Below are 23,971 nucleotides of genomic sequence, written 5' to 3'. Positions count from 1 at the left end.
GGAATCAGGCAGAGTGTGCATTTTTTTATTCTTTCATGGGATGCGGGCTACACTGGCAAAGCCAGCATTTGTTGTCTATCCCTAATTGCCTTTTGAACAGAGTGTCTTGCTAGGCCATTTCAGAGGGCAGCTAGAAGTCAAGCACATTGCTGTCCAGAGTCACATGTAGTTCAGACCAGGTAAGGACGGCAGATTTCCTTCCCTAAAGGACATTAGTGAACCAGTTGGGTTTTTACAACAATTGATGATAGATTCACGTTTGCCATTACTGAGACTAGTTTTATATTCCAGATTTATTAACTGAATTTAAATTCCACCAGCCGCTGTGTTGAGATTTGAACCTACCTTTCCAGGGCATTAGCCTGGGCCTCTGGATTAGGAGTCCAATGACATGACCACTACGCCACCAATTCCCCCTAAACATGTCACATGTTATGCTGTCATGTCAGCAAAAGAGGCTTCCCCATGGTACACAAGCCCCACTTTGTAGGCACCGCAATTAAATTCAGAGATGGATCATAACAGCAACAGTTTCCATTCCCTCAGCATCCAGCTGGTTTGCAACCATATTCTGAGCATCGTCCTTTTCAATACCACCTATCCTGGCAGCAGTTATGATGCCTGTGTTCTCCTCCACTTCACTGCACCATCAGCATTGGAGCCACCAAAAGAAACCAGAGGATGGCTGCTGCATGACAAGAACTATCTGCTGATGCCTGGCTCATGATTCAGGTACAAAACCCACACATACATTGATATATACAACAAGATATATAACACATATAAGAGCCATAGTACCACACAAATGTCATTGAACAGACCATTGAGATGCTTAAGCAACACTTCTTCAGCTTGGACCACTCTGGAGGAGCCCTACAGTACTCACCAGAGTATGGGTCACGATTCGTGGTGGTCTGCCACATGCCGCACAACCTTGCCATCATGAGGGCACAGCCCTCGGCACCAGGTTTATGGTTAGCAGCTGATGAAGAGGAGGAGGCAACCAACAAGTCTCCTTTCTGGCTGGGTGGTCCATGGTCGTCTCATCCACCTAAAGCAGTTGTAAACGTATCGCCATTTAACAACAATCCACATCACTCTGTTATGGATCCTCACAGTGTCCTCTTGGCTAGAATGCTCAAATAAAAACCACCACAAAGCAAACATTCCAAACCAATTTTATCAAACAAGACATACTTTCCATATAAAAATCAACTAATGTTTGTGCATTTCCTAAGTGTCAGCCCTATGGGTGCCTTTGCCTGGCCTAGTGCTCCTTTGCAGCCTCACCCAGCGACTGCAGCATGACTAGTGGAAGGCTGCTGGCTTTCAATGGGGGAGACTGGCAATGAACTTGCAGTACAACCTCATGCAGCTCTGGGTATAGTCGGCCCAGCTTCAGACTGGACCACTTCAGCATGGGCACCAGCTGTCCGGGATGGTTGGATTACAGCCAATAGCAAGAGCACTTATGGTGGGAGGACAAATGCTGTCTTCTTGAGAGAGGACAGCAGATTAGTTCTCCATGGAGCTACTACCAGTTTGCTGGGGTGACACCTCAGTGATCCTAATAATGTGCTGAATGGCAAATTGCTGGCCTGCTGCGGGGGCTTGCAAGCCCCTTTGAGAAAGGTACCTACAGCCACAGTGGCAGTGGCCTGAGCTTACATGATTTCAGTCTGAGCTTCCATTGCAGTGCTCAGTGTGGTTCTGTTTATGCTGAATTGGAAGCTGAGACAGATGTTGAATCATGGTTTGGTCCGCAGGTGTTCCCATTGAGTTGGCCACCACCTCTATGTTAGAAAGAATTGGTTTCAAGGTCAGTGCAAAGTGTTCTACAGGCTGGTGTGGGATTCCTCTGTGTCCTTGACAGTGACTGCAGGCTCTCTGAGAGGCCTGCAGGTGAACGAAGCATTTCACTGTGTATACCCATCAGGCTGTTTCTGTAGACTGCCCTATCAAAGTCATCACCTGAGTTCTCTGCAACAAAATTCATGTATGGCCTCATCCTCTGGCAAGCTGGCACGTGCACTGCCCTTTCCTGCTGATCACTCATGTCCAGTGTCTCATTGAGTGCAGTTCCATCTTTAAGCTATCCTCTACAGTACGTGCAGTGTCAGTTTCTGAACTGGTGGCTACAAGTGTCAGAGCGAGTGACAGTGTTTCTTCCTCATCAGCCTCTTCTTTCTCTTCCACTTCTGGCTCCTGCACCCTGTCCTGATCAGACAGAGATATTGGGTATCTGAAAGGAGAAAGGTACAAGGGTAGGGGTGCTGTAGGAGGGGGGAGAGAAAGCAAGAAGTGAATTTTTAAACCATCTGCAGCTTGTAAATCTGAAGAGGTTGTGGGATGAGGGGAAGAGTGATGTGAGAAGAGGATGAACATACCTGTCATCTGCAATGGCTTCAGCTCCGCCACTGGCCAGCATCTCAGACGTGGATACTCCAGTGATGGTCAACACAGTCTCCTCCACGGGGGTGAGGACATGCAGCTCTGCATGACCCTATGCTGTCAGTAACACACCACATTGCCCTGCAAGAGAGAGGGAAGTGTGTCAGTGCGTGTGGTACAATGCATTTGGGTGATATGACTGTCATGGCTAAATAGCTAGTAGTGTGTACAAGGTAGTGTGTGAAATGTGGGTGCAAGACTTATAGCAGGACTAAGTGTGTGTGGGTGCTGTGAAGCATATGAATGTCAGGTATGAGACCTGATTGATAGAGATTGTTGGTAGATGATTGATATGGAGTAAAGGAAGAAGGGATGAATTGACCAGTTTGGGAGACTAGTGATGCAGTTGGCATTTAAAGATGAATTAACTGACCTTGATCATTTATGTGAGTTCATTGAACTTCATGCAGCACTGCATCCAGTCCTCAGGGGCGACATTGCTTGCATTGACCGTAATGGCTATCTGGTCCCACTGCTTTCTGAGAGCTTGCCTGGAGAGCCTCTTGCCTCCTGTCCACCACCTGCAGCAAAGCCTCCAATGCAGTATCTGAGAATTTTGGAACATTCTGCCTTATTGCACCATTAGCCAGTGCTCTTCCTGCTTAGAATGTCTTTCCCAGCCACTCCCAGCATCTGCTGTAACCAGAATGCGTCATCCCATTACAAGTCACAGGCTGGTTTTAAATAGTGCTAGTGCAGTTAGCCTCACATGAACATGGACCCCCCCGCTGAGGCACACAGCTACTTAGCGGCGGGTTTCATCCTGGCTTACATGTAGCACTTAAATTGAATGTTCAGGTCCCTCCTGAAGGCAAATTAATCTGCTCCAAACATAAAACACACATTGAGATATTCCCCAGTCTAAGAACATCACCCACCTATAGCTGCTAGAACAAGACAGTTGCAGCAACAAACATGTAAACAGGGTCACAATTTAACAAAATACACAAATGTTTACCTCCCTAATATCTGTAACAGACAGATCATCTGTTCTGGTACTAATGTGCACCAAGTTGTTGGATCATTTTCGAGAAGTGAATGTGCTTTTGAACCCCATATGACAGGTGTAACAATCACATGAAAAGGCATTTTCTCAGTGGTCCGTGAGCTAGGAATTTATATGCCTGTGTATGTAACCCCCTTTTAATTTGCAAGCAGTCCAATTTAAAAATAACCCAGCAGTCAAGCTTTATTCTTAAACAAGATAAAGGTTGAGTTATTACAAAACTACTGCTGAAAGTTACTTAAGTAAAAGTGATAAAGTTATTAACTAAAATACAGATACAAAAATTAAAATGCAGATTAAGTGCTTAAAGATGAGCTTTCAAATCAGTTTCCAAGAGATATCATTCTGGGCTCATTGGTGGAATACCTTCTTTCTGAAGTGAAGAGGTTGAAACTTGAGGTTTGGTTTAGCAGCTGTGGTGGCTTCTGTAGTTGAAGAGTAGGAGTTGTCCTTAGTAGTTAAATTCGATAGGTACAGCAGATGCTGGGAGAGAGTAAAGGCTCCTTTCTTTATTGGAAACTGCAGGTAACAACGTTTGAAGATTGTCTGGTTTCTTCTCTGCAGATCAGGGATGAATTTTCTTTGTAACTCCTGGTGGCAGAGAGAAACCCAGCTCTCACATGCTGTTCATAGTTAGTTCTAGAGAGCCATGGGCTGGAACTGATTTCCTGAGGTCTTCTGGTTCTCTGCACACTCTTACAGCCTCCTTTATACAGTTCAAAAACACAAAAATTTGCTGCTATGTTAATTTCCAATAAGCCATTGTTTCAAACAAGCAAGGAAGTTAATTACATTGAGGCCCTTTGAAGTGCCTTCCTGCCTCCTGTTCCCACAGAAGCCAGAGGGTTTTCCATACCTTTTAGAAGATGCAATGGACACCCCTGGAGGAGTGTTTGCATTTTAATGATTCTTTATAGTTAGCTTGTGTCTGACAAGGGTTAAACAAACACTGAAAGGCGCCAGGTTGTCCATCCATATTTCCATTTTGAAAAAGGTGGGGTGAGGTCGGTGGAGGGTGGACGGGGCAGTGGGGGGACCAACCAAGAACAGTCACTTGAGCAAGGCATGAGAACGAAGCATGCAGAACCTTCTATTCCAACATGAGTCAGTACATGCTTTAAAGGTATAGTGCTAATTAGAGGAGGCGAGGCCAATTAGTATAGTGTTTGTGGAATGCTTCAATTCTTTTCCACCATGGGTGGTGTCAGTGTTAACAGTACAGGAGAATCATCACATTGGCATCCTTGAAATTAGCATAGCAATGGATGGTAAATTTGCTTTTCATTTTAGAATTCATTGACTTCTGTCTTAAGTAAACAAACTCCTATTTAAAAATTTACCTAGAATACACAATTCGCTCTGTACTGATTCCACACATTAACCCGTTCTATGACTTCCTCTGTTAACTCAATTATTTCTGTTATCTGTAAAATTGCTCAGCAAGAAGCAGAGATGTGAGATGGTTTACATGACCAAACAGCATCCTTTCTGAAAGATAAAATTTGTGCATGATCATTGTAACACTGCAGTGGAAGCTGCAATCTATAACAGCCTGTCAGTACAGTTTGGCAGCAGTTCCCCCTGAATCAGTGCCTGGAATTTTACCAGTCCTTTGGAGCTGAGCTGGGAGGCAGGAGGAGAAGTAAAATGTTGGCAGAAGATGTTGGGTGGGAAGTTCAATGTGTTCCCGCTGACACAGGATATTCCCAGCAAGGGAATGGCAGCAGCTCACCAACTCAAGCAGATGACCAATTAAGGCAATGAATTACCATATTGATGGCCATTTCACCAGGATGCTGGCATTTTACTGGCATCAGTACGGCTTCCTGCCATGTGAGGAGATCACCAGCTACCTCAAGGTGGCCTGCCAGAGCTTCCCGGGGTAGGGGGATTTGTGAGAGCCATCCTTTCCAGAGGCTCCATGTGCTACGGAGGAGCCTTCTGGTGGCAATGGCCTGACATCACCACTGGAGGGTTCTCCCCTCCAAGCACCAGGACCTGCCTACCAGACCAAATACTTTTTATGCCCGCTCTTTGAGGTGCCATCTCTTTCACATTGCAGCTTCATCACCACATCTGTTGGTGACGCTGATGAGGCTTCAGTTAGCCCTCAGAATGTTGCTGTGGTCCTGCCATTCGCAGACAGGCTTGGGACCTGCATTTGGTCCTGACATTGTGATACCGATAAAATCCCAGCTAATGTTTATGTATTCATCCTATCAAATTTCTTTAACATTTCAAAGACCTCAATTAGGTCTCACCCTGCCCCCCACCTCCCCAGCACCACCCCCCCCCCCCCCCCCCCCACCATCTTCTAAACTCAAGGGAGTATCATTTTATGCAACCTGCCCTCATGGTTTAACTCTTCAAGCCCCACTATAATCCTGTTAAATCTGCACTGCACCCCTCCCCCTCCCCTTCAGGATCAATTCTTCATGAGGTGCCAAAGCTGAAGGCAATTCCCTGGATGGGGCCTGTAAACCAGCACAGCATCTGAGGAGATTTAAACACCAAGCAAAGAGATTGGATTGACAGTGTATTCAATTCGAATTTGGAAACTGAATTTCAATTCCGATCTCAAAATGCTGCCCGAGTAATGAAAGAGAACTGTGGCCTTAAGGGGCGGTCCTCAAAAAATTAAACACCAAATTGTTTGGATGCAAAGCCACTCCTCCTCTCAGCTGCCAGTTGGCCCAGGGGGAGAGTAGCATGTGTGTCAGACCACTCCAAACAGAGATCTCCAGTGAGACATTCAGACTCCATACCTGCTTCGAGCCTGAGGACTGAGTGTGTGTACCTGTTTGTGTGTCTGCAAGTGTGCAGTATACACACATCACAGATCCTCCGGACAAGTGGTTGCAACTCGATCGTTGTACTCACGAAGTCTGGAATCGCTGCTTAAATTACCAATACCGATCAGGTAACTTTTGCACTTGTTAAAGTCAGATAACTTTTGGAGACGAGCCTTGCGCAGTTTGATTCAACTACAAGCTGGGAAGGGAGCTGGGCAGGACGGAGGGCGCGTTCAGTGTTTCTCTGCCGTTTTTTAATCGGAATTCAGTTCAGACTTCTGGACCCAGTTTCCCCCATAACCCTGTTGCTCACCTTCCCTCAAACGCATTCGACACCAGAGTTGAAGAGTTTGGAACTGAGAAGTGGTCAGATCCATTTTCGAGGCTCTTTTTTGAAAATACAGGAATGTCCCTTAAAGAAGATGTTAATTCAAAAGAGAAATCCGAACACTAAAGTGACTGAGTGATTATAACTGAGTGATTATAACTCAGTCACAGGCCGCGTTCAATATGATTATAACAGGCTGCGTCCCATTTTTCTGACATGGGCAGGGGTGACTGATACTGTTTATCGGAATGTTACATTCGAGACAAATCTCAGCACATTCTTTCGAAGCTAAACTGGGTGCTCGGGATAGATCCTGGCCAGGCACAATGACACTCCCATATTTGACACGCAAAACATAGCAGGAACCAGGATCCTGCAACATTTTAGTTCAGATGAAGGTTCTTTGCACCTGAAAGGCTGACTACCTTGACTTTTACAGATGCTCCCTGACCTGCCGAATGTTTCCAGCCCTTTTTTGTTAACTGGGATCAGGCAACCTTGGGGTGTAAGATGTTGCCTGAGATGTGGTGCAACGTAACCTTATTTACTGGCATCGCTACTATGGGAGTTTTGTTTTGTTTTGTGTCCCCCCACCCCCTGTAGAAATAATAGCTGCTCTATTAGGACAGCATTACCTGGAAAAACTCAGCAGGTCTGGCAGCATCGGCGGAGAAGAAAAGAGTTGACGTTTCGAGTCCTCATGACCCTTCGACAGAACTTGAGTTCGAGTCCAAGAAAGAGTTGAAATATAAGCTGGTTTAAGGTGTGTGTGTGGGGGGCGGAGAGATAGAGAGAGAGAGAGGTGGGGGGGGGGTGTGGTTGTAGGGACAAACAAGCAGTGATAGAAGCAGATCATCAAAAGATGTCAACGACAATAGTACAATAGAACACATAGGTGTTAAAGTTAAAGTTGGTGATGTTATCTAAACGAATGTGCTAATTAAGAATGGATGGTAGGGCACTCAAGGTATAGCTCTAGTGGGGTTTTTTTATATATAATGGAAATAGGTGGGAAAAGGAAAATCTTTATAATTTATTGGAAAAAAAAGGGAAGGGGGAAAACAGAAAGGGGGTGGGGATGGGGAAGGGAGCTCACGACCTAAGGTTGTTGAACTCAATATTCAGTCCGGAAGGCTGTAAAGTCCCTCGTCGGAAGATGAGGTGTTGTTCCTCCAGTTTACGTTGGGCTTCACTGGAACAATGCAGCAAACCAAGGATAGACATGTGGGCAAGAGAGCAGGGTGGAGTGTTAAAATGGCAAGCGACAGGGAGGTTTGGGTCATTCTTGCGGACAGACCGCAGGTGTTCTGCAAAGCGGTCGCCCAGTTTACATTTGGTCTCTCCAATGTAGAGGAGACCACATTGGGAGCAACGAATGCAGTAGATTAAGTTGGGGGAAATGCAAGTGAAATGCTGCTTCACTTGAAAGGAGTGTTTGGGTCCTTGGACGGTAAATTATAAAGATTTTCCTTTTCCCACCTATTTCCATTATATAAAAAAAACCCCCACTAGAGCTATACCTTGAGTGCCCTACCATCCATTCTTAATTAGCACATTCGTTTAGATAATATCACCAACTTTAACTTTAACACCTATGTGTTCTATTGTACTATTGTCGTTGACATCTTTTGATGATCTGCTTCTATCACTGCTTGTTTGTCCCTACAACCACACCGCCCCCCCCCCACCTCTCTCTCTCTCTCTATCTCTCCGCCCCCCACACACACACCTTAAACCAGCTTATATTTCAACTCTTTCTTGGACTCGAACTCAAGTTCTGTCGAAGGGTCATGAGGACTCGAAACGTCAACTCTTTTCTTCTCCGCCGATGCTGCCAGACCTGCTGAGTTTTTCCAGGTAATTCTGTTTTTGTTTTGGATTTCCAGCATCCGCAGTTTTTTTTTGTTTTTATCTCTGTGTTTAATTGACTGCCACTGCTCTTCAAGAAATGCCTACCTCCTTGAAGAAGTTCTGTTCCTCTCTGCGATAAGATTTCCGTATCTCTCTGTTGTCTTGCTCACCTTCGTTGCTTTCCATTTCCCTCCTGGTGTTTGACAAGGTGTTTACTAAAACCCGCTTTCACAGCCATATCTCCTTTCTCAGTGACTGTCTCCGTCTCCGACTTATCCCACGTGGATTTCAACTGAAATTCCACCCCTCATGTTTCAAACCCACCCAGGATTACAGGTATCTCCGGGACATAAAACGTTTCTCGAACTGCTGTTCCCGTCACATTCTGAAATCCACACACAGTGCCATGCGCCGCCATATGAACACACTCGACCTCTCCCTCCAGAAGCACCGCCGTACCCTTTTTCAAAGCTGCGCGTGCCCCCAGTTTCATTTTATCCTTCGGCTCATCCGACGCCTCAACAAGAAACTTTTTCTCTTTCTCTCAAGTGCTAAGGAACGCAAGCTCCAACAACTCATCGACACCAACACCCATCTAGGACCCTCCACCCCTGCCTGTCCCTCCGTCCCCACCCTTTCTTCCAATCCCAACCCCAGCCGTGTATTCACTATACCCCCTGACCTTCCCCTCTCCGATGCTGAACGTTCAGTGCTCAGCAAAGGACTTAGTTTCATACCCTTACGCCCTCACCTCAATGAATTTCGGGCTCGGCATGATACTGAACTCTTCTTCCGCCGTCTTCGTCTCCGGGCTCACTTCTTTGTGCAGGAGTCCTCTCCCAGTTCAACGGATCCTTTTACCCATCTCCAATATTCTCCCTCCACCTGGACCCCTCCCTCTGGATTCTTACCTCTTCTCGATCTTTTCATTGAGAACTGTCGGCGCGACATTAGTCGTCTCAATTTCTCTGCTCCTCTCACCCATTCTAACCTGTCTCTCTCTGAACTTACTGCACTCCATTCTTTCAGGTATAACCCTGACATTGTCATCAAACCCACTGACAAGGGTGGTGCTGTTGTTGTCTGGCGCACTGACCTCTACCTCGCGGAGGCTGAGCGTCAACTCGGAGACACTTCCTCTTACCTCTCCCTGGACCATGACCCCACCACTGAACATCAAGCCATTGTTTCCAGGACTGTCACTGACCTCATCTCCTCTGGGGATCTCCCTCCCACAGCTTCCAACCTGATAGTCACCCAACCTCGGACGGCCTGCTTCTATCTCCTACCCAAAATCCACAAACAGAACTGCCCCGGTAGACCGATCGTCTCAGCTTGCTCCTGCCCCACAGAACTCATTTCTCGTTATCTTGACTCCCTTCTCTCTCCCCTTGTCCAGTCCCTTCCCACCTACATCCGTGATTCCTCTGACACCTTACGTCACAGCAACAATTTCCAGTTCCCTGGCCCCAACCGCTTCCTCTTCACCATGGACGTCCAATCCCTCTACACCTCCATCCCCCACCAGGATGGTCTGAGGGCCCTTAGCTTCTTCCTCGAACAGAGGCCCGAACAATCCCCATCCACCACTACTGTCTTCCGTCTGGCTGAACTTGTTCTCACGCTGAACAATTTCTCCTTCAACTCCTCTCACTTCCTCCAAATAAAAGGTGTGGCTATGGGTACCCGCATGGGCCCCAGCTCTGCCTGTCTCTTTATGGGGTATGTGGAACATTCCTTGTTGCAGTCCTACTCCGGCCCCCTTCCACAACTCTTTCTCCGGTACATCGATGATTACTTCGGTGCCGCTTCATGCTCTCGTCAGGACTTGGAAAAATTTATTAATTTTGCTTCCAATCTCCACCCCTCCATCATTTTCACGTGGTCCATCTCTGACACTTCCCTTCCCTTCCTTGACCTCTCTGTCTCAATCTCTGGTGATAGACTGTCCACCAATATCCATTACAAACCCACCGACTCCCACAGCTATCTCGACTACAGCTCCTCACACCCCGCTTCCTGTAAGGACTCCATCCCATTCTCTCAGTTCCTTCGCCTCCGTCGCATCTGTTCCGATGATGCTACATTCAAAAACAGTTCCTCTGACATGTCCTCCTTCTTCCTTAACCGAGGTTTTCCACCCACGGTCGTTGACAGGGCCCTCAACCGTGTCCGGCCCATCTCCCGCGCATCTGCCCTCACGCCTTCTCCTCCCTCCCAGAAACATGATAGGGTCCCCCTTATCCTCACTTATCACCCCACCAGCCTCCGCATTCAAAGGATCATCCTCCGCCATTTCCGCCAACTCCAGCATGATGCCACCACCAAACACATCTTCCCTTCACCCCCCTTATCGGCATTCCGTAGGGATCGCTCCCTCCGGGACACCCTGGTCCACTCCTCCATCACCCCCTACTCCTCAACCCCCTCCTATGGCACCACCCCATGCCCACGCAAAAGATGCAACACCTGCCCCTTCACTTCCTCTCTTCTCACCGTCCAAGGACCCAAACACTCCTTTCAAGTGAAGCAGCATTTCACTTGCATTTCCCCCAACTTAGTCTACTGCATTCGTTGCTCCCAATGTGGTCTCCTCTACATTGGAGAGACCAAACGTAAACTGGGCGACCGCTTTGCAGAACACCTGTGGTCTGTCCGCAAGAATGACCCAAACCTCCCTGTCGCTTGCCATTTTAACACTCCACCCTGCTCTCTTGCCCACATGTCTGTCCTTGGTTTGCTGCATTGTTCCAGTGAAGCCCAACGTAAACTGGAGGAACAACACCTCATCTTCTGACTAGGGACTTTACAGCCTTCCGGACTGAATATTGAATTCAACAACTTTAGGTCGTGAGCTCCCTCCCCCATCCCCACCCCCTTTCTGTTTTCCCCCTTCCCTTTTTTTTTCCAATAAATTATAAAGATTTTCCTTTTCCCACCTATTTCCATTATATAAAAAAAAACCCCACTAGAGCTATACCTTGAGTGCCCTACCATCCATTCTTAATTAGCACATTCGTTTAGATAATATCACCAACTTTAACTTTAACACCTATGTGTTCTATTGTACTATTGTCGTTGACATCTTTTGATGATCTGCTTCTATCACTGCTTGTTTGTCCCTACAACCACACCGCACCCCCCCCCACCTCTCTCTCTCTCTCTATCTCTCCGCCCCCCACACACACACCTTAAACCAGCTTATATTTCAACTCTTTCTTGGACTCGAACTCAAGTTCTGTCGAAGGGTCATGAGGACTCGAAACGTCAACTCTTTTCTTCTCCGCCGATGCTGCCAGACCTGCTGAGTTTTTCCAGGTAATTCTGTTTTTGTTCTATTAGGACAGCCATTGCTTTACCTGCTCTCCCTCTTTCAGTCAGGTGCAAGTCTTTGGGCCCTGCGACGTATTCTGGATAAAAACAAAAAAACTGCGGATGATGGAAATCCAAAACAAAAACAAGATTACCTGGAAAAACTCAGCAGGTCTGGCAGCATCGGCGGAGAAGAAAAGAGTTGACGTTTCGAGTCCTCATGACCCTTCGACAGAACTTGAGTTCGAGTCCAAGAAAGAGTTGAAATATAAGCTGGTTTAAGGTGTCTGTGTGTGTGTGTGTGTGTGTGTGTGTGGGGTGGTGGTGGGGGGCAGGGGGCGGAGAGAGAGAGAGAAGTGGAGGGGGTTGGTGTGGTTGTAAGGACAAACAAGCAGTGATAGAAGCAGATCATCAAAAGATGTCACCAGCAATAGAACAAAAGAACACATAGGTGTTAAAGTTGGTGATATTATCTAAATGAATGTGCTAATTAAGGATGGATGGTAGGGCACTCAAGGTATAGCTCCAGTGGGGGTGTGGAGAGCATGAAACATTTAAAAATATTTAAAAATAATGGAAAAATAATGGGAAAAGAAAAATCTATATAATTTATTGGAAAAAAACAAAAGGAAGGGGGAAACAGAAAGGAGGTGGGGATGTGGGAGGGAGCTCAAGACATAAAGTTGTTGAATTCAATATTCAGTCCTGAAGGCTGTAAAGTGCCTAGTCGGAAGATGAGGTTTTGTTCCTCCAGTTTGCGTTACCCCACCCCCTTTCTGTTTCCCCCTTCCTTTTGTTTTTTTCCAATAAATTATATAGATTTTTCTTTTCCCACCTATTTCCATTATTTTTAAATATTTTTAAATCTATTATGCTCTCCCCACCCCCACTAGAGCTATACCTTGAGTGCCCTACCATCCATTCTTAATTAGCACATTCGTTTAGATAATATCACCAACTTTAACACCTATGTGTTCTTTTGTTCTATTGTTGGTGACATCTTTTGATGATCTGCTTCTATCACTGCTTGTTTGTCCCTACAACCACACCAACCCCCTCCACTTTCTCTTTTTCTCTCTCTCTCTCTCTCTGCCCCCCCCCCTCCCCCACCCACCCACCCACCCACACCTTAAACCAGCTTATTTTCAACTCTTTTCTTGGACTCGACATGTACTCTGGAGACCTGGCTGTTCAGCGCACCCTGCGGTATAACACGAAGTTTAAGATAAAGATTAAGGAGGATATAAGTAAGACATAAATTAATAAATTGGGTGAAAAAAGGGTGGAATGAGAATAGGCTAGGGAAAATAAACTCAAAAAATTATTGACAAACAAATAGAACATCAATGGGAAACATTTAAAATAGTAATCAATAGAGTTCAGGAGAAATGTATCCCACTAAAAAAAACGCAAGGACAAAACTAGTCAGTAGTGACACACCATGGATAAATAAAGCGAAAATGAAAACTAAGGAAAAAGGCACACACTACACAGACAACAAGGGAGAGTAAAAAGGGAATATAAACAGATTAAGAAAGAAGTCAAAAAAATTAGGACGGTAACGTTAAAGGTAAAATTAAATTATCAAGCAATATTAAAAGAAACTGAAATATTTCATAGACACATAAAGGACAAAAGAAAAATAGGACAGGTTAGGGCTTCTAAGAGATTCACAGGATAAACTTATGGACAATGAAGGCTGAAATACTGAATAATTATTTTACCTTGGTCCTTATCATGGAAACTAGCATGAGGGACATAAGATTAGAAGAGATCAAAAAGGATAAAAAGACATTTAAGATAGAAATTGGGGAGAGAATTGATAAACTAATTACACTTAGAGAAGATAAAACCTCGGAGCAGGTGGAATCCATCCCCACATATTAAAGGAAGTTAGGGAGGAGATAGCAGTGGCACAGTTACCTCTACATATAAAAAAATAGAAAAAGCATGGTGTCTGAGGACTAGTGGATGGGTAATGTCATTCTTATATATAACAAGTGAGAAGTGTTTATGGGGTTAGATAAAGAGGGGTGGGAGGAACACTCACTGGAATCTGGTGGGCCGAATGGCCTGTTTCTGTGCCGTGAAGTTTGTAATACCTTAAAAGAATTGTGGCTGGTGGGCGATGCCAGCTTCAGCCTCTATTGATGCATTTTTACTTTTGTATCTTCATGGTTACTACTGGCACCGAGGGTGGGAGCTTTGTGTAGGTGATCATATGCCCCAGTGTAAACTGCCCAACCTCCAGTGGTAAAGGGTACCCACTTTCATGGCTTTCTATAACTGTCCTTGGAACCAATCAACCTTCAGGTGGGCAACTTCAAATAGAAAATGGTGGAGTGAGACAAGGAGGGAGCTTTGTGTCACTTTCTCAGGGTGTGCATTACCCTGAACTACAGCAGAAGACAACCAAAGGTGCAAGGAATCTGTGAGCCTGAGTTAATACTACATCTTTCAAATAAACACTCAGTTTGTAGATTAATGTAATGACTTCTTTAGTTTCAGACTCTCAAACTTTCTCTTTACATATAATAAACAATGTAAGATGGGACTTTGGGGTGTAATTACAATGTGTATATTCCTATCATTGGGGCATCTAGGCCTCAGTTACCAGTGTGAAAGGACAATGCATTTTAAACATTGCCTGGTAGTGCAGAAGAAACAGTCTCAGTCATGACTCAGATCCAGAAGCTGGTGGACCCAAGCCCCATTCCTAAGACTTGAGCACAAAATCTGGACTAGTCACATCCATGTAGGACTAAGGGGTGCTGCTCTGTCAAAGGTGACATCTTTGGATGAGACATTAAACCTAATGGATTCCCATGGTACTACTTGAAGAAGAGCTTGGGAAGCTCTCCCAAGTGACCTGGCCAACATTTATTCCTCAACCAACAACCAGATGATCTGTTCATTTATTTCATTGCTTTCTGTGAGAGCTTGCTGTGTCCAAACTTCTTAGTATCACTCCCTACATTTTTTTTATTCATTCACGGGATGTGGGCTTCGCTGGCTGGGCCAGCATTTATTGCCCACCTCTAATTGCCCTTGAGAAGGTGGTGGTAAGCTGCCTTTTTAAACCACTGCAGACCATGTGGTGTAGGTACACCCACAGTGCTGTTAGGGGGAGAGTTCCAGGATTTTGACCCAGCGACAGTGAAGGAACGGCAATATATTTCCAAGTCAGAATGGTGAGTGACTTGGAGGGGAACTTCCAGTGGCGGTGTTCCCTTCTATCTGCTGCCCTTGTCCTTCTAGACGATAGTGGCTGTGGAAGGTACTGCCTAAGGAGTCTTGGTGAATTACTGCAGTGCATCTTGTAGATGGTACACTCTGCTGCCACTGTTGGTCATTGGTGGAGGGAGTGAACGTTTGTGGATTTGGTGCCAATCAAGTGGGCTGCTTTGTGCTGCATGGTGTCCAGCTTCTTGATTGTTGTGGGAGCTTCACTCACCCAGGCAAGTGGATGTAGCACTTCAAAACTACTTCATTGTATGTCCTAAGGACGCGAAAGACACTGAATAAATTCAAGTTCTTTCTTTCAGAGGAACCAAGTCCCTGTGTTTCAGTGATGTTCAACAACTGGGCGTATACATTACCCAAAGAACCCATCAGTTTTGCAAGTTGCTCTTCTGCCATATTGATCTTTGTGAGAGTATCCATCCCAAACACGGAGCTTGAGTATAGCCCGCTGCAGCTTGCAAAATAACTGGCCCAGGCCTTCTGGCCTACCAGCCCTAGCCATTAAAAAAGATAATCCTGTTTTCAGAATTCGGTCATTGTTGGCAAGGTCACATTTACTGTGCACCCCTAATTGTCCTGACAAGGTGACGCTGGTGGGCAATGTTCCTTCTAATTATTTTTTGGGAGTGTGTGAGCAATTTATTTAAGTGCTTGGCCCCTTTGAATGTTTTTTTTCTGTGGCAATGCATAGGCGGTAACCTTTAGGGGCTGACCTTTGCATGGCCTATAGGGGACTTTTAAGTTGCTGTGCAGTCACATGGCTGTGCAGCGGACATTAGTGATGGGCCTGCTCCTTGAACCATCACTGTTCTTGTGATGGTTCTCCCACAACAGTGAGAGGGAGGGAATTCCAGACTGCCATCCCAGCCATTTAGTTTACTTTTGAGTTACAGCCATCTAACCTAAGCCCACGCGTGGGTAGCTGACACCATGATTGGGCGTTCTAATCATAGTATAAAGGCAGCTCAGCAGTCGGCTGAATATGTGATGGACAATGTGTGGTACACTGACATCATTCCCTGAACAGAACAATAATTTCTTAAGTAGGGAAGGATTAACAGCCTTAACCCAGCTAAAGATTTGTAGACCCACATTTTTAGGCCCTTGATGCTGTTCTTTGCCTGAATTTTAGGCTAATATTGGAAGCGATGAATAATGTACAGGCCTTTGGAGAAATCACTTAACAACTGCAGTGGCAAAATATTATTGTTAATGCAACATGTGAACATTCTATGGCCCTAGTTCTTACCACACATATTTCAATGCATCAGAGGGGTGGAGGGTGATTGTCTAAGGGAACGTGGAGAGGTCCTAAAGTTGCTTTGTGACTGGGGTGCCAAGGATAGTGAATCCAATTGCCAATGTAGGAGCGCAGCCAACAGAAGGGAAATCAAACATCGGAGATAAGCTGCATTCTTTCAAAATGCCTATTGTCAAGGGTTTGGCTTCTCGCTGTTTAACCTGCAGATGGTTCAGCTGGGAGTGAGAGGGTGGGGAATGTAACAGGAGAGCTGCAATTTTTGTTTAGATTCCAGTCTCTAATTGTAACTAGAAGCCCTTCTACTTCACAGTTGACTTTGTTGCTCCATGTTCTGCACTCCCCTTTTTACAAATGACATCAATTGTTCATGTCTGTAGGCCTTCATTTTTGACCCTTCTACCCCACAACCCCAGGGTTTATTCCTGAAAATCAGGAGAAATCAGGTGGTTTCTATAATGGGTAGCCAAACCTCCATGCCAGTTTTATACCCAGGTGGCAAGTTGAAACTCAATGCCAGGAGTGGGTAACGATAGCATAGTGGTAATGTTACTAGACTAGCAATCCAGAGACCTGGAGTAATACTCCAGAGACATGGGTGGTATTTAATGCGGGCTATCGGGGTCTCACCCGCCAGCTGGAGAGCCAGTGAGAGACCCACGTTGCCTCTGTTAGGGAAGGCCCACCATATTAAATGTGACGGGCACTTGCCTGGACAGTGGTGGGCTTTCCCCAGGATCAAGGTCCCCGGGGGAGGGCAGAGGCCCCATCCGCTGAGAGCTGTCAGCTAATCAGAGGATGGCAGCTCAATTGAATGGTGGTGCCACCTGGGAAGAGGTGGTAGCTGTTACTACGACACCCACCTGATGCCTAAGATCACCACTGGAGTGATGGCCATAGTGGGGTCAGGGGGAGGTGAGGGGAGGGGGCTCAGCAACAACAGCAAGGTGGTGGCTCTCTGTAAGCCTCCCTTTCCCATGCTGGGACCCGCAACTAGTCATGGAGTACCTTTGAATGAAGAATCCAACCTCCCCACTACCAACTCCAGGAACCCGCAAGCAATCCTGCATGTGTTTCCTTGTCATGCTTCCTGCATGGTGAGACGCTGGGTTAAGCATTAACAATCCACTCAAGGGCCTCAATTGGCAGCGGAGCAGGAAGGCTGTCCACAGGCCTTCCTGAATTGGACTTAATCGGGGTAGAGGCAGGAAAGTGCTGGGGTGTCCACATACCACCCTCCTGTCTGATTAAATGCATCCCTGCCACTAAACTCCCCATCGGGTTGGGCATTAAATTCCACTCATGAATTCAAATCCCACCATGGCAGTTGAGGGAATTTAAAATTCAAATAATTAATAAATCTGGATTAAAATGCTAGTCTCATTAATGATTGTGAAACTGGCCGATTCCTGTAAAAACCCATCTGGTTTATTACTGTCCTTCAGGAGACGAAATCTGATTTCCTGACCTGGTCTGGTGTGCATGTGATTCCAGATCCACAGCAATGTGGCTGACTCTTAACTGCCCTCTGAAATAGCTTAGCAAGCTACTCAGTTGCATCAACTGCTCCAGAAAAGCACTGTGGGCGTACCAACACCACATGGAGTCCAATGGCAGCTCACCACCACCTTCTCAAGGGCAGTTAGAGATGGACAATAAATGCTGACCTTGCCTGTGATGCTCACATCTCAAGAAGGAATAAAATTGGAAAAACACAAAGTGATGTACAATATAGAATTCTAAACACACTGTTATCACATTACACACTGTATACCCCTGATTCACACGGTCAGGAATCTGGGGCCCATGCAGAACCCCTGGGGTCATTGGATCCCCGTTTGGGAATCAAGGTGTTTCCAGTGCAGTTAAGGTTGTGAAAGTGCTCACCATTGGATCAAAGCAGTGAGAGCTAAATAGTACAGACTAATGCAGGCAACCTGATTCCAATGAGCCCCCACAAAGGTCAGCACACTGGAGTCAGCTAGTTGTTGAAATGGCTTGAAAAGCCAAGCCGATCTCAAAATTGCAATTGTTTTAAAGGGTCAGGCAAGAGACCATGACTTTTTGTTAGAAAGCTTTCCTTATGCTACTCACCTCATCCCACTGTATAAATGGAATGGGTGAGTCTAGGCTATGTAAAATGCTTGTGTTGGCTGGAGTGGGCTAGATGAGATGAATGAATGCCCCCTGCCCATTTCAAACCATCAGGTATCTGCTTAATTTGAAAGAGAAGATTTATTGGGTGCCTATAAGTAATGATGTGTGTCTACTCATAAACAACTAGGTATTTCCTTCTAATTGTTCTTGAATAATGACTGTGGGACCCTTGACAGAAGCCCTGTGATCATCTACTGTAAATCATAGATGCAATGGGTGACTGCAGGACAAGGGTGAAGGTTCAAACTTGTAAAAGACAATTTCAGGGCCAAGTTCAAGGATTCCACACACAAGAGTAAGTTCACCCAAAGTGGGTCAGGGCTGCCATGTTATAGTCCTCACTCTAACCCAGGCATCCTTTGGGCTCCTCTTCCCTATTTTAAAGGATGATCTGTATTTGGGGCAGGTTTCCAGGTATGATCATGGAAGAAAAATCCCTGGAATTATTGATCAATTAGACACTGTGACAGATGAGACACTGCAGGTCTTTCTGGATGGATGTGTTGGGATGGGATTCTTCCTCTATCATTGTCCACCTAGTGACACTGAGATAGGGAATTCGCCCAAAGCCTCATATCATCAATCAAATCAGGAGGGAATGTGTATAGAATCTGTACACATATTTATTACCAAGCCTTTTTCTCCTCTGTGGTCCCTAGTCTATTATTTGCTTAAAGTATAACCAAGTTGTTGTAGTGCCATTAAAGTTGACTAATTTAGTGAGTCTTCTGCTGTGCATTGGTAAATTAATTTGATAGGTTCTAATGATGGTGCATTTGAATTTCTCAGACAGAAAGGCAAAGTGCCATGGGCTACCAGTTGAGCTGCCACCGGCCACAATGTGACCTGGGACCCCGACACCTGAAGGGCAGAAAGCGGCAGAAAGGGCCACACCTCAACGCCACATGCAGCTTTGCCCACAGCTTGGCAGCCTACCACCAGGTTAATGTCAACACAGCCACAGAGGAAGAGCTGATGACACTGCAAGGGATTAACCGGACCCTGGCGCACAACATCGTGCTTTACCGCCACAAGATCGGGGGGTTCCGCAAAATCGAGGACATGGCTTTGGTGACTGGAGTGGGGGCCACGACACTTCAACTGATTAGGCCAGAGATCTGTGTGAGCAGCAGGGAGTCCTCCCAATCCTTGGAAAATCTGTCCAGTTTTGATCTGCTGTCTTCCACCAAATTGAACATAAACATTGCTCCAGAGAAGGAGCTCATGGCGTCACTGGGAATCACAGAGGATCTTGCCTGTTGCATCGTTTGTCACCGCACTGTGCATGGGCCTTTCAAGCACATCGATGACTTACTTCAGGTGACCGGGATGGACACACTCTTGTTGGGTACCATCAGACCCAAACTCACTGTCACCCTCCCAAGACCTGTCTCCTCCTATTCATATGTTCAGTTAGAGGACAGGCCCAAACAAATCTTGTCTTACTACAGCCTACAGAACCTAAGCTTGAACTCCAGGGTTTGGGATCAGCCCTCTTTAGCTCAGCCTGCAGCTGAGGCCTTCACCGGGATTTTTGATGGAAGACAGGTTGTCCGTATTGGCACTTGGAACCTTCAGAACCTCACCTTGGACAAGGTCAACAATCCAGGAGTGAGGGAAGTCATCTGCTTGATGCTGCTTGAAAATGGGTTTGTAATAACATCACTTATTCATAGAATTACATAGAATTTACTAACCATAAACAGACTATTTGACCCAATTGGTCTATGCCCGTGTTTATGCTTCACGCGAGTCTCGTCCCTCCACTCTTCATCTCACCTTATCAGCTTCTATTCATTTCTCTATTGGGTGTCTATCTTGCCTTCCCTTAAATGTATCAACTCCCAGAAAACAGATACCTGGAATTTCCATAAGGAAATTCTCCTGATCTGATTGAGGGTGCAGTCATGTAGTTGCTTGTATCACTGGACAAATAATCCAGAGAACTTGAGTGGGCAGTGTGGAATTTGAATTCAGTCCAAGAAAGAATCTGAAAATATAAACCTGTCATCAGTAAGTATGACTGGGTAGCTGCCAGATTGTCCTAAATATCCAGATGCTTCACTAAAGTCTTTTAAGGAAAGAGCCTCCTGTGCACACCTGGTCTGGCTTCACTTCCATATCAACATGGTTGGTTTTTAGCTCTCTCTGAAATGGCCTCAGAAGCACACAGATGGGATAGGCAGCAAATCCCAGTTGGGCCAATGATGCCCACATCCCAAATAAATAATCAAAAAACTATTCCCCACCAAAATTTTGCTGGAAACCATGGAGAAACAGCTAAAGCGCCTGTGTATGGTGGGTATTATGACCAATGCAATTGGTAAAGTGGAGTTATTTAAAAACCCAGAGGGAAACTTCAAACAACTGTCATAACCAATTATTTTAAGTGTTATGTTTGAGATGCAACTCTAAATTCAGGAATCAGACCACAAGTTCTCGAGGTTTTACATTAAACTAAATGAAACATTTTATTAATTTACACAAGTTAAAATATATATACACATGGCTACAAATTACTACTATCATAACATTTAACAATTTCCCAAACTAATCTCCATTAAGGCAACAGCAACCCATAGACTTAACCAAACACTAGGCAAAGCATTTTTACCATACAAAATCAAAATGAAGTTTCTTTTCACTTTGGTTCCTGTGGAGCCAGTTGGAGGCTTACAGCTGTCTTTTGATCTCACATTGCCTCTGCTCTGCTCACCTAACATGGTTGTCTTTTTATACCTACCTCGGCCCATTGAATGTTAATTCTCATTGTATCAACAACCTCTGAACTAAACCTCTCGAACAGTAAAACCCCTTTCATGGTACCAATTTTATTAGTAAAATAAACATATTGCTTGGTAGCTGCTGGATTGGTGTCTGTTTTCATTATAATTTTTGAATACTCTATTCAAAACATGCAAATGCACGCTATCTCTCTTACATATCAAAACTAGTGCACATCAAAGCACCCAGAGTAGCAGGCTTTAATCCAATTAAGACACACCCACAGACTAAGCCTCTATTTTAAAAGAAAAATATTTTCCAATAATATTATATACATTAATAGCTTCATGACAGTGGGAGATGAGGAGAGTGCCATGGAAACTACTCCAGAGTTTTCAGATTCATGCACAGTGAATAGGGCCAGGTAAATGTGCGATGCTCACTGTTTGGTAACACTCGGCTTTGCTCAAAAAACACCATTTTTGCTGCCTCCGTAACTGTTAATACAAATTCATAGTACTTGCATAGGAAATAGAGCCACAACTGACAAGAGAAGAAAACTACAGAGTTTATCATTGTGCCAAATTGCATGAGTTGATAATGGTGGGTGTTGAATGCACAATGGGTTTGTTTCTTCTCCTAGCGCACTGGTTGTATACGATGTAATTCCGTTGTACACAATTTAACACAATTGGTAATCGGCTTGTAATAAATCGGCTAGCGGCAAAATTTAAAATAGTGCACAAATAAATTTTATGAGGCAGTTAATCAAATGTGTTACCACAGGGTTTAAAGGTTTTTAACAAGATTGGAAGAAGAACGAAATAATATTCAAAACTGTCCCCTAACTCTTACAGATCACCATATCAGGTAAGACAGTATCACTGTCAAAGTTCCAAAACATGAAGCTGACCACTCACTGGGGTTTTTGCGATCTGCAGCTGCAACACCAGTAGGAGGTTTGTGGAAGCCTGACCCACGCCCCACCCCCACAATTCCTTCCCAAGAGAAATGCCTAGGGCTGAATTTTACATGCCCCCAGCAGGCGTGTTTCCCGTGGAGGGGGCGGCATGTAAAATGGGTCAAGCGCCCGCCCCACCACCTTCCTGCCCACTCCTAAGCTCACCCCCATTATATGAAGGGTGTGTGGGTGCCAAAATCTGAAGCCCTCCCGCCACATTTAAGTAAGTACTTAAGGGTCAATTAGGCTTGTTATCAAGCCAATTGACCCTCATAATACACTGCCCACACCACAAGATGGGCCCCTGAGATGGTTAAAGGGAAGGAAGGAAGGGAGGGTTCGCACTTCGGGGGCTGCCCTTTGCCGATTACAGAGCATGCCCCCCCCACTATAGTTCAACTCTCCCATCCTTTGTATCCCCTCCCTCTCTTAAACCCACCCTATTCCTGCCCCGCCCCTCGCTCTAACCTACTCTAACCCTCCCGGCCCTAGACCCCAGACTTAGCTGCTCCGGATAGCCATTGTCTCCTTTTGCTGCAGTCCTCCTAGCGGCCACTGATGCCTTTGTGGCGCTGCTGGGACTAATGGAGCTGCTGGCCAATTGAATTGGCCAGTAGCTGCAGAGGGCTGGGCTTCAGCCCCAATGAGGGGTGGAAGTCCGACTTGACCCTCGTTAATTCGCCTCGCAGTGCTTTATTGCTGTGGGGCAGGGCGGGGCGGCTGCTCAACTGCACCCCCCCCTCCCCCCCACCCCCCATTTTATCCTGACCAATGAATGGCTGAAAGTAGCCATTTTGACAAAGGCTCCTCTGGTCATGGGTTGTGTGAGGAATGGAATTTACACATATTTCAGTTAACAAAGGGGACAACAAGGACAACGGTCCATATTTCCCTAAATAACCTCAACTTCTCCATTCTAGTCTACATTTGGTCCCATTCATTCATCACCCCTTGTCCTTGTCAATTTTCATTAGCACCCAAAACACTGAATTCAAAGTCCTTGAGATCATTTACAAATTCCTTCTCACTCTACCTCTGCTACTTCCCCCAAACCTGTGTCCCAGTCTGTGTCCGACAGTTCAGTCTCTCTGGGCCCTTGGGGATTCTACATTCCCAAGGTTGCTCATTTAGTCACCAGGGCCGCATCCTCTAGAATTTGCTCCCTAAATGTCTTCAACTTAGCAGGAATGAAATCAATGGTTTGGAAACCCAGCCCATATATAAAAGCAAATGGCTGGTCTGATACCGACCTCTCTGTACTGCCACAGAAGCTGAACTTCACACCCCCTGCCCCCCTCCCCTCCACCCCCACCCCCGCATCCCGCACCCCACACCCCCATTAATTTCATCTCAGCCTTAACAACTTCCTCAAAACCTATTCACAGAATCACAGAGTGCAGGAGAGGCCTTTCAGCTCATCGAGTCTGCAGTGACACGTGAGAAACACCTGATCTACCTACCTAATCCCATTTATCAGCACTTGACCCATAGCCTTAAATGTTATGATGTGCCAAGTGCTCATCCAGGTGCTTTTTAAAGGATGTGAGGCAACCCGCCTCCATCACCTTCCCAGGCAGCGTATTCCAGACCATCACCATCCTCTGGGTAAAAAAGGTTTTTCCCCCTAAACCTCCTGCCCCTCACTTTGAACTTATGTCCACTCGTGACTGATCCTTCAACTAAGGGGAACAGCTGCTCCCTATCCAACCTGTCCATGCCCCTCATAATCTTGTACACCTCGATCAGGTCGCCCCTCAGTCTTCTCTGCTCCAACAAAAACAACCCAGGTCTATCCAACCTCTCTTCATAACTTAAATGTTTCATCCTGGGCAACATCCTGGTGAATATCCTCTGCACCCCCTCCAGTGCAATCACATTCTTACTGTAA

The 23,971-nt window shown here is 45.7% G+C and overlaps 1 protein-coding gene and 1 long non-coding RNA gene across 5 annotated transcripts in view; one reads left to right on the top strand and one right to left on the bottom strand.

Moving 5' to 3' along the window:
- Window positions 1-1,230: 1,230 nt before the first annotated feature.
- LOC121280570 lies at window positions 1,231-2,997 on the bottom strand. The gene is made up of 3 exons (XR_005943639.1): window positions 2,825-2,997; window positions 2,388-2,532; window positions 1,231-2,273 (listed from the first exon to the last, which is right to left on the bottom strand). It is a non-coding gene; the product is annotated as an uncharacterized LOC121280570 (long non-coding RNA).
- Window positions 2,998-6,160: 3,163 nt separating this feature from the next.
- LOC121279642 (endonuclease/exonuclease/phosphatase family domain-containing protein 1-like) overlaps window positions 6,161-23,971 on the top strand; it is a 43,306-nt gene continuing 25,495 nt past the window's right edge. For 2 of the 4 annotated variants that reach the window (XM_041190838.1, XM_041190842.1), the window contains exons 1-2: window positions 6,161-6,377; window positions 19,188-20,047. In XM_041190838.1, coding sequence (XP_041046772.1) covers window positions 19,206-20,047 — 842 coding nt within the window. In that variant the 5' untranslated portion in view covers window positions 6,161-6,377; window positions 19,188-19,205. Of the gene's footprint in view, window positions 6,378-12,851; window positions 12,988-19,187; window positions 20,048-23,971 lie in introns of those variants that run through there. The other 2 variants (XM_041190839.1, XM_041190840.1) reach the window with 2 other exon arrangements.

This window comes from Carcharodon carcharias, chromosome 7 (assembly GCF_017639515.1).
Source record: "Carcharodon carcharias isolate sCarCar2 chromosome 7, sCarCar2.pri, whole genome shotgun sequence".
In the NCBI taxonomy this organism is placed as follows: Eukaryota; Metazoa; Chordata; class Chondrichthyes; order Lamniformes; family Lamnidae; genus Carcharodon; species Carcharodon carcharias.
This window is presented reverse-complemented; position numbering and strand designations above follow the sequence as displayed.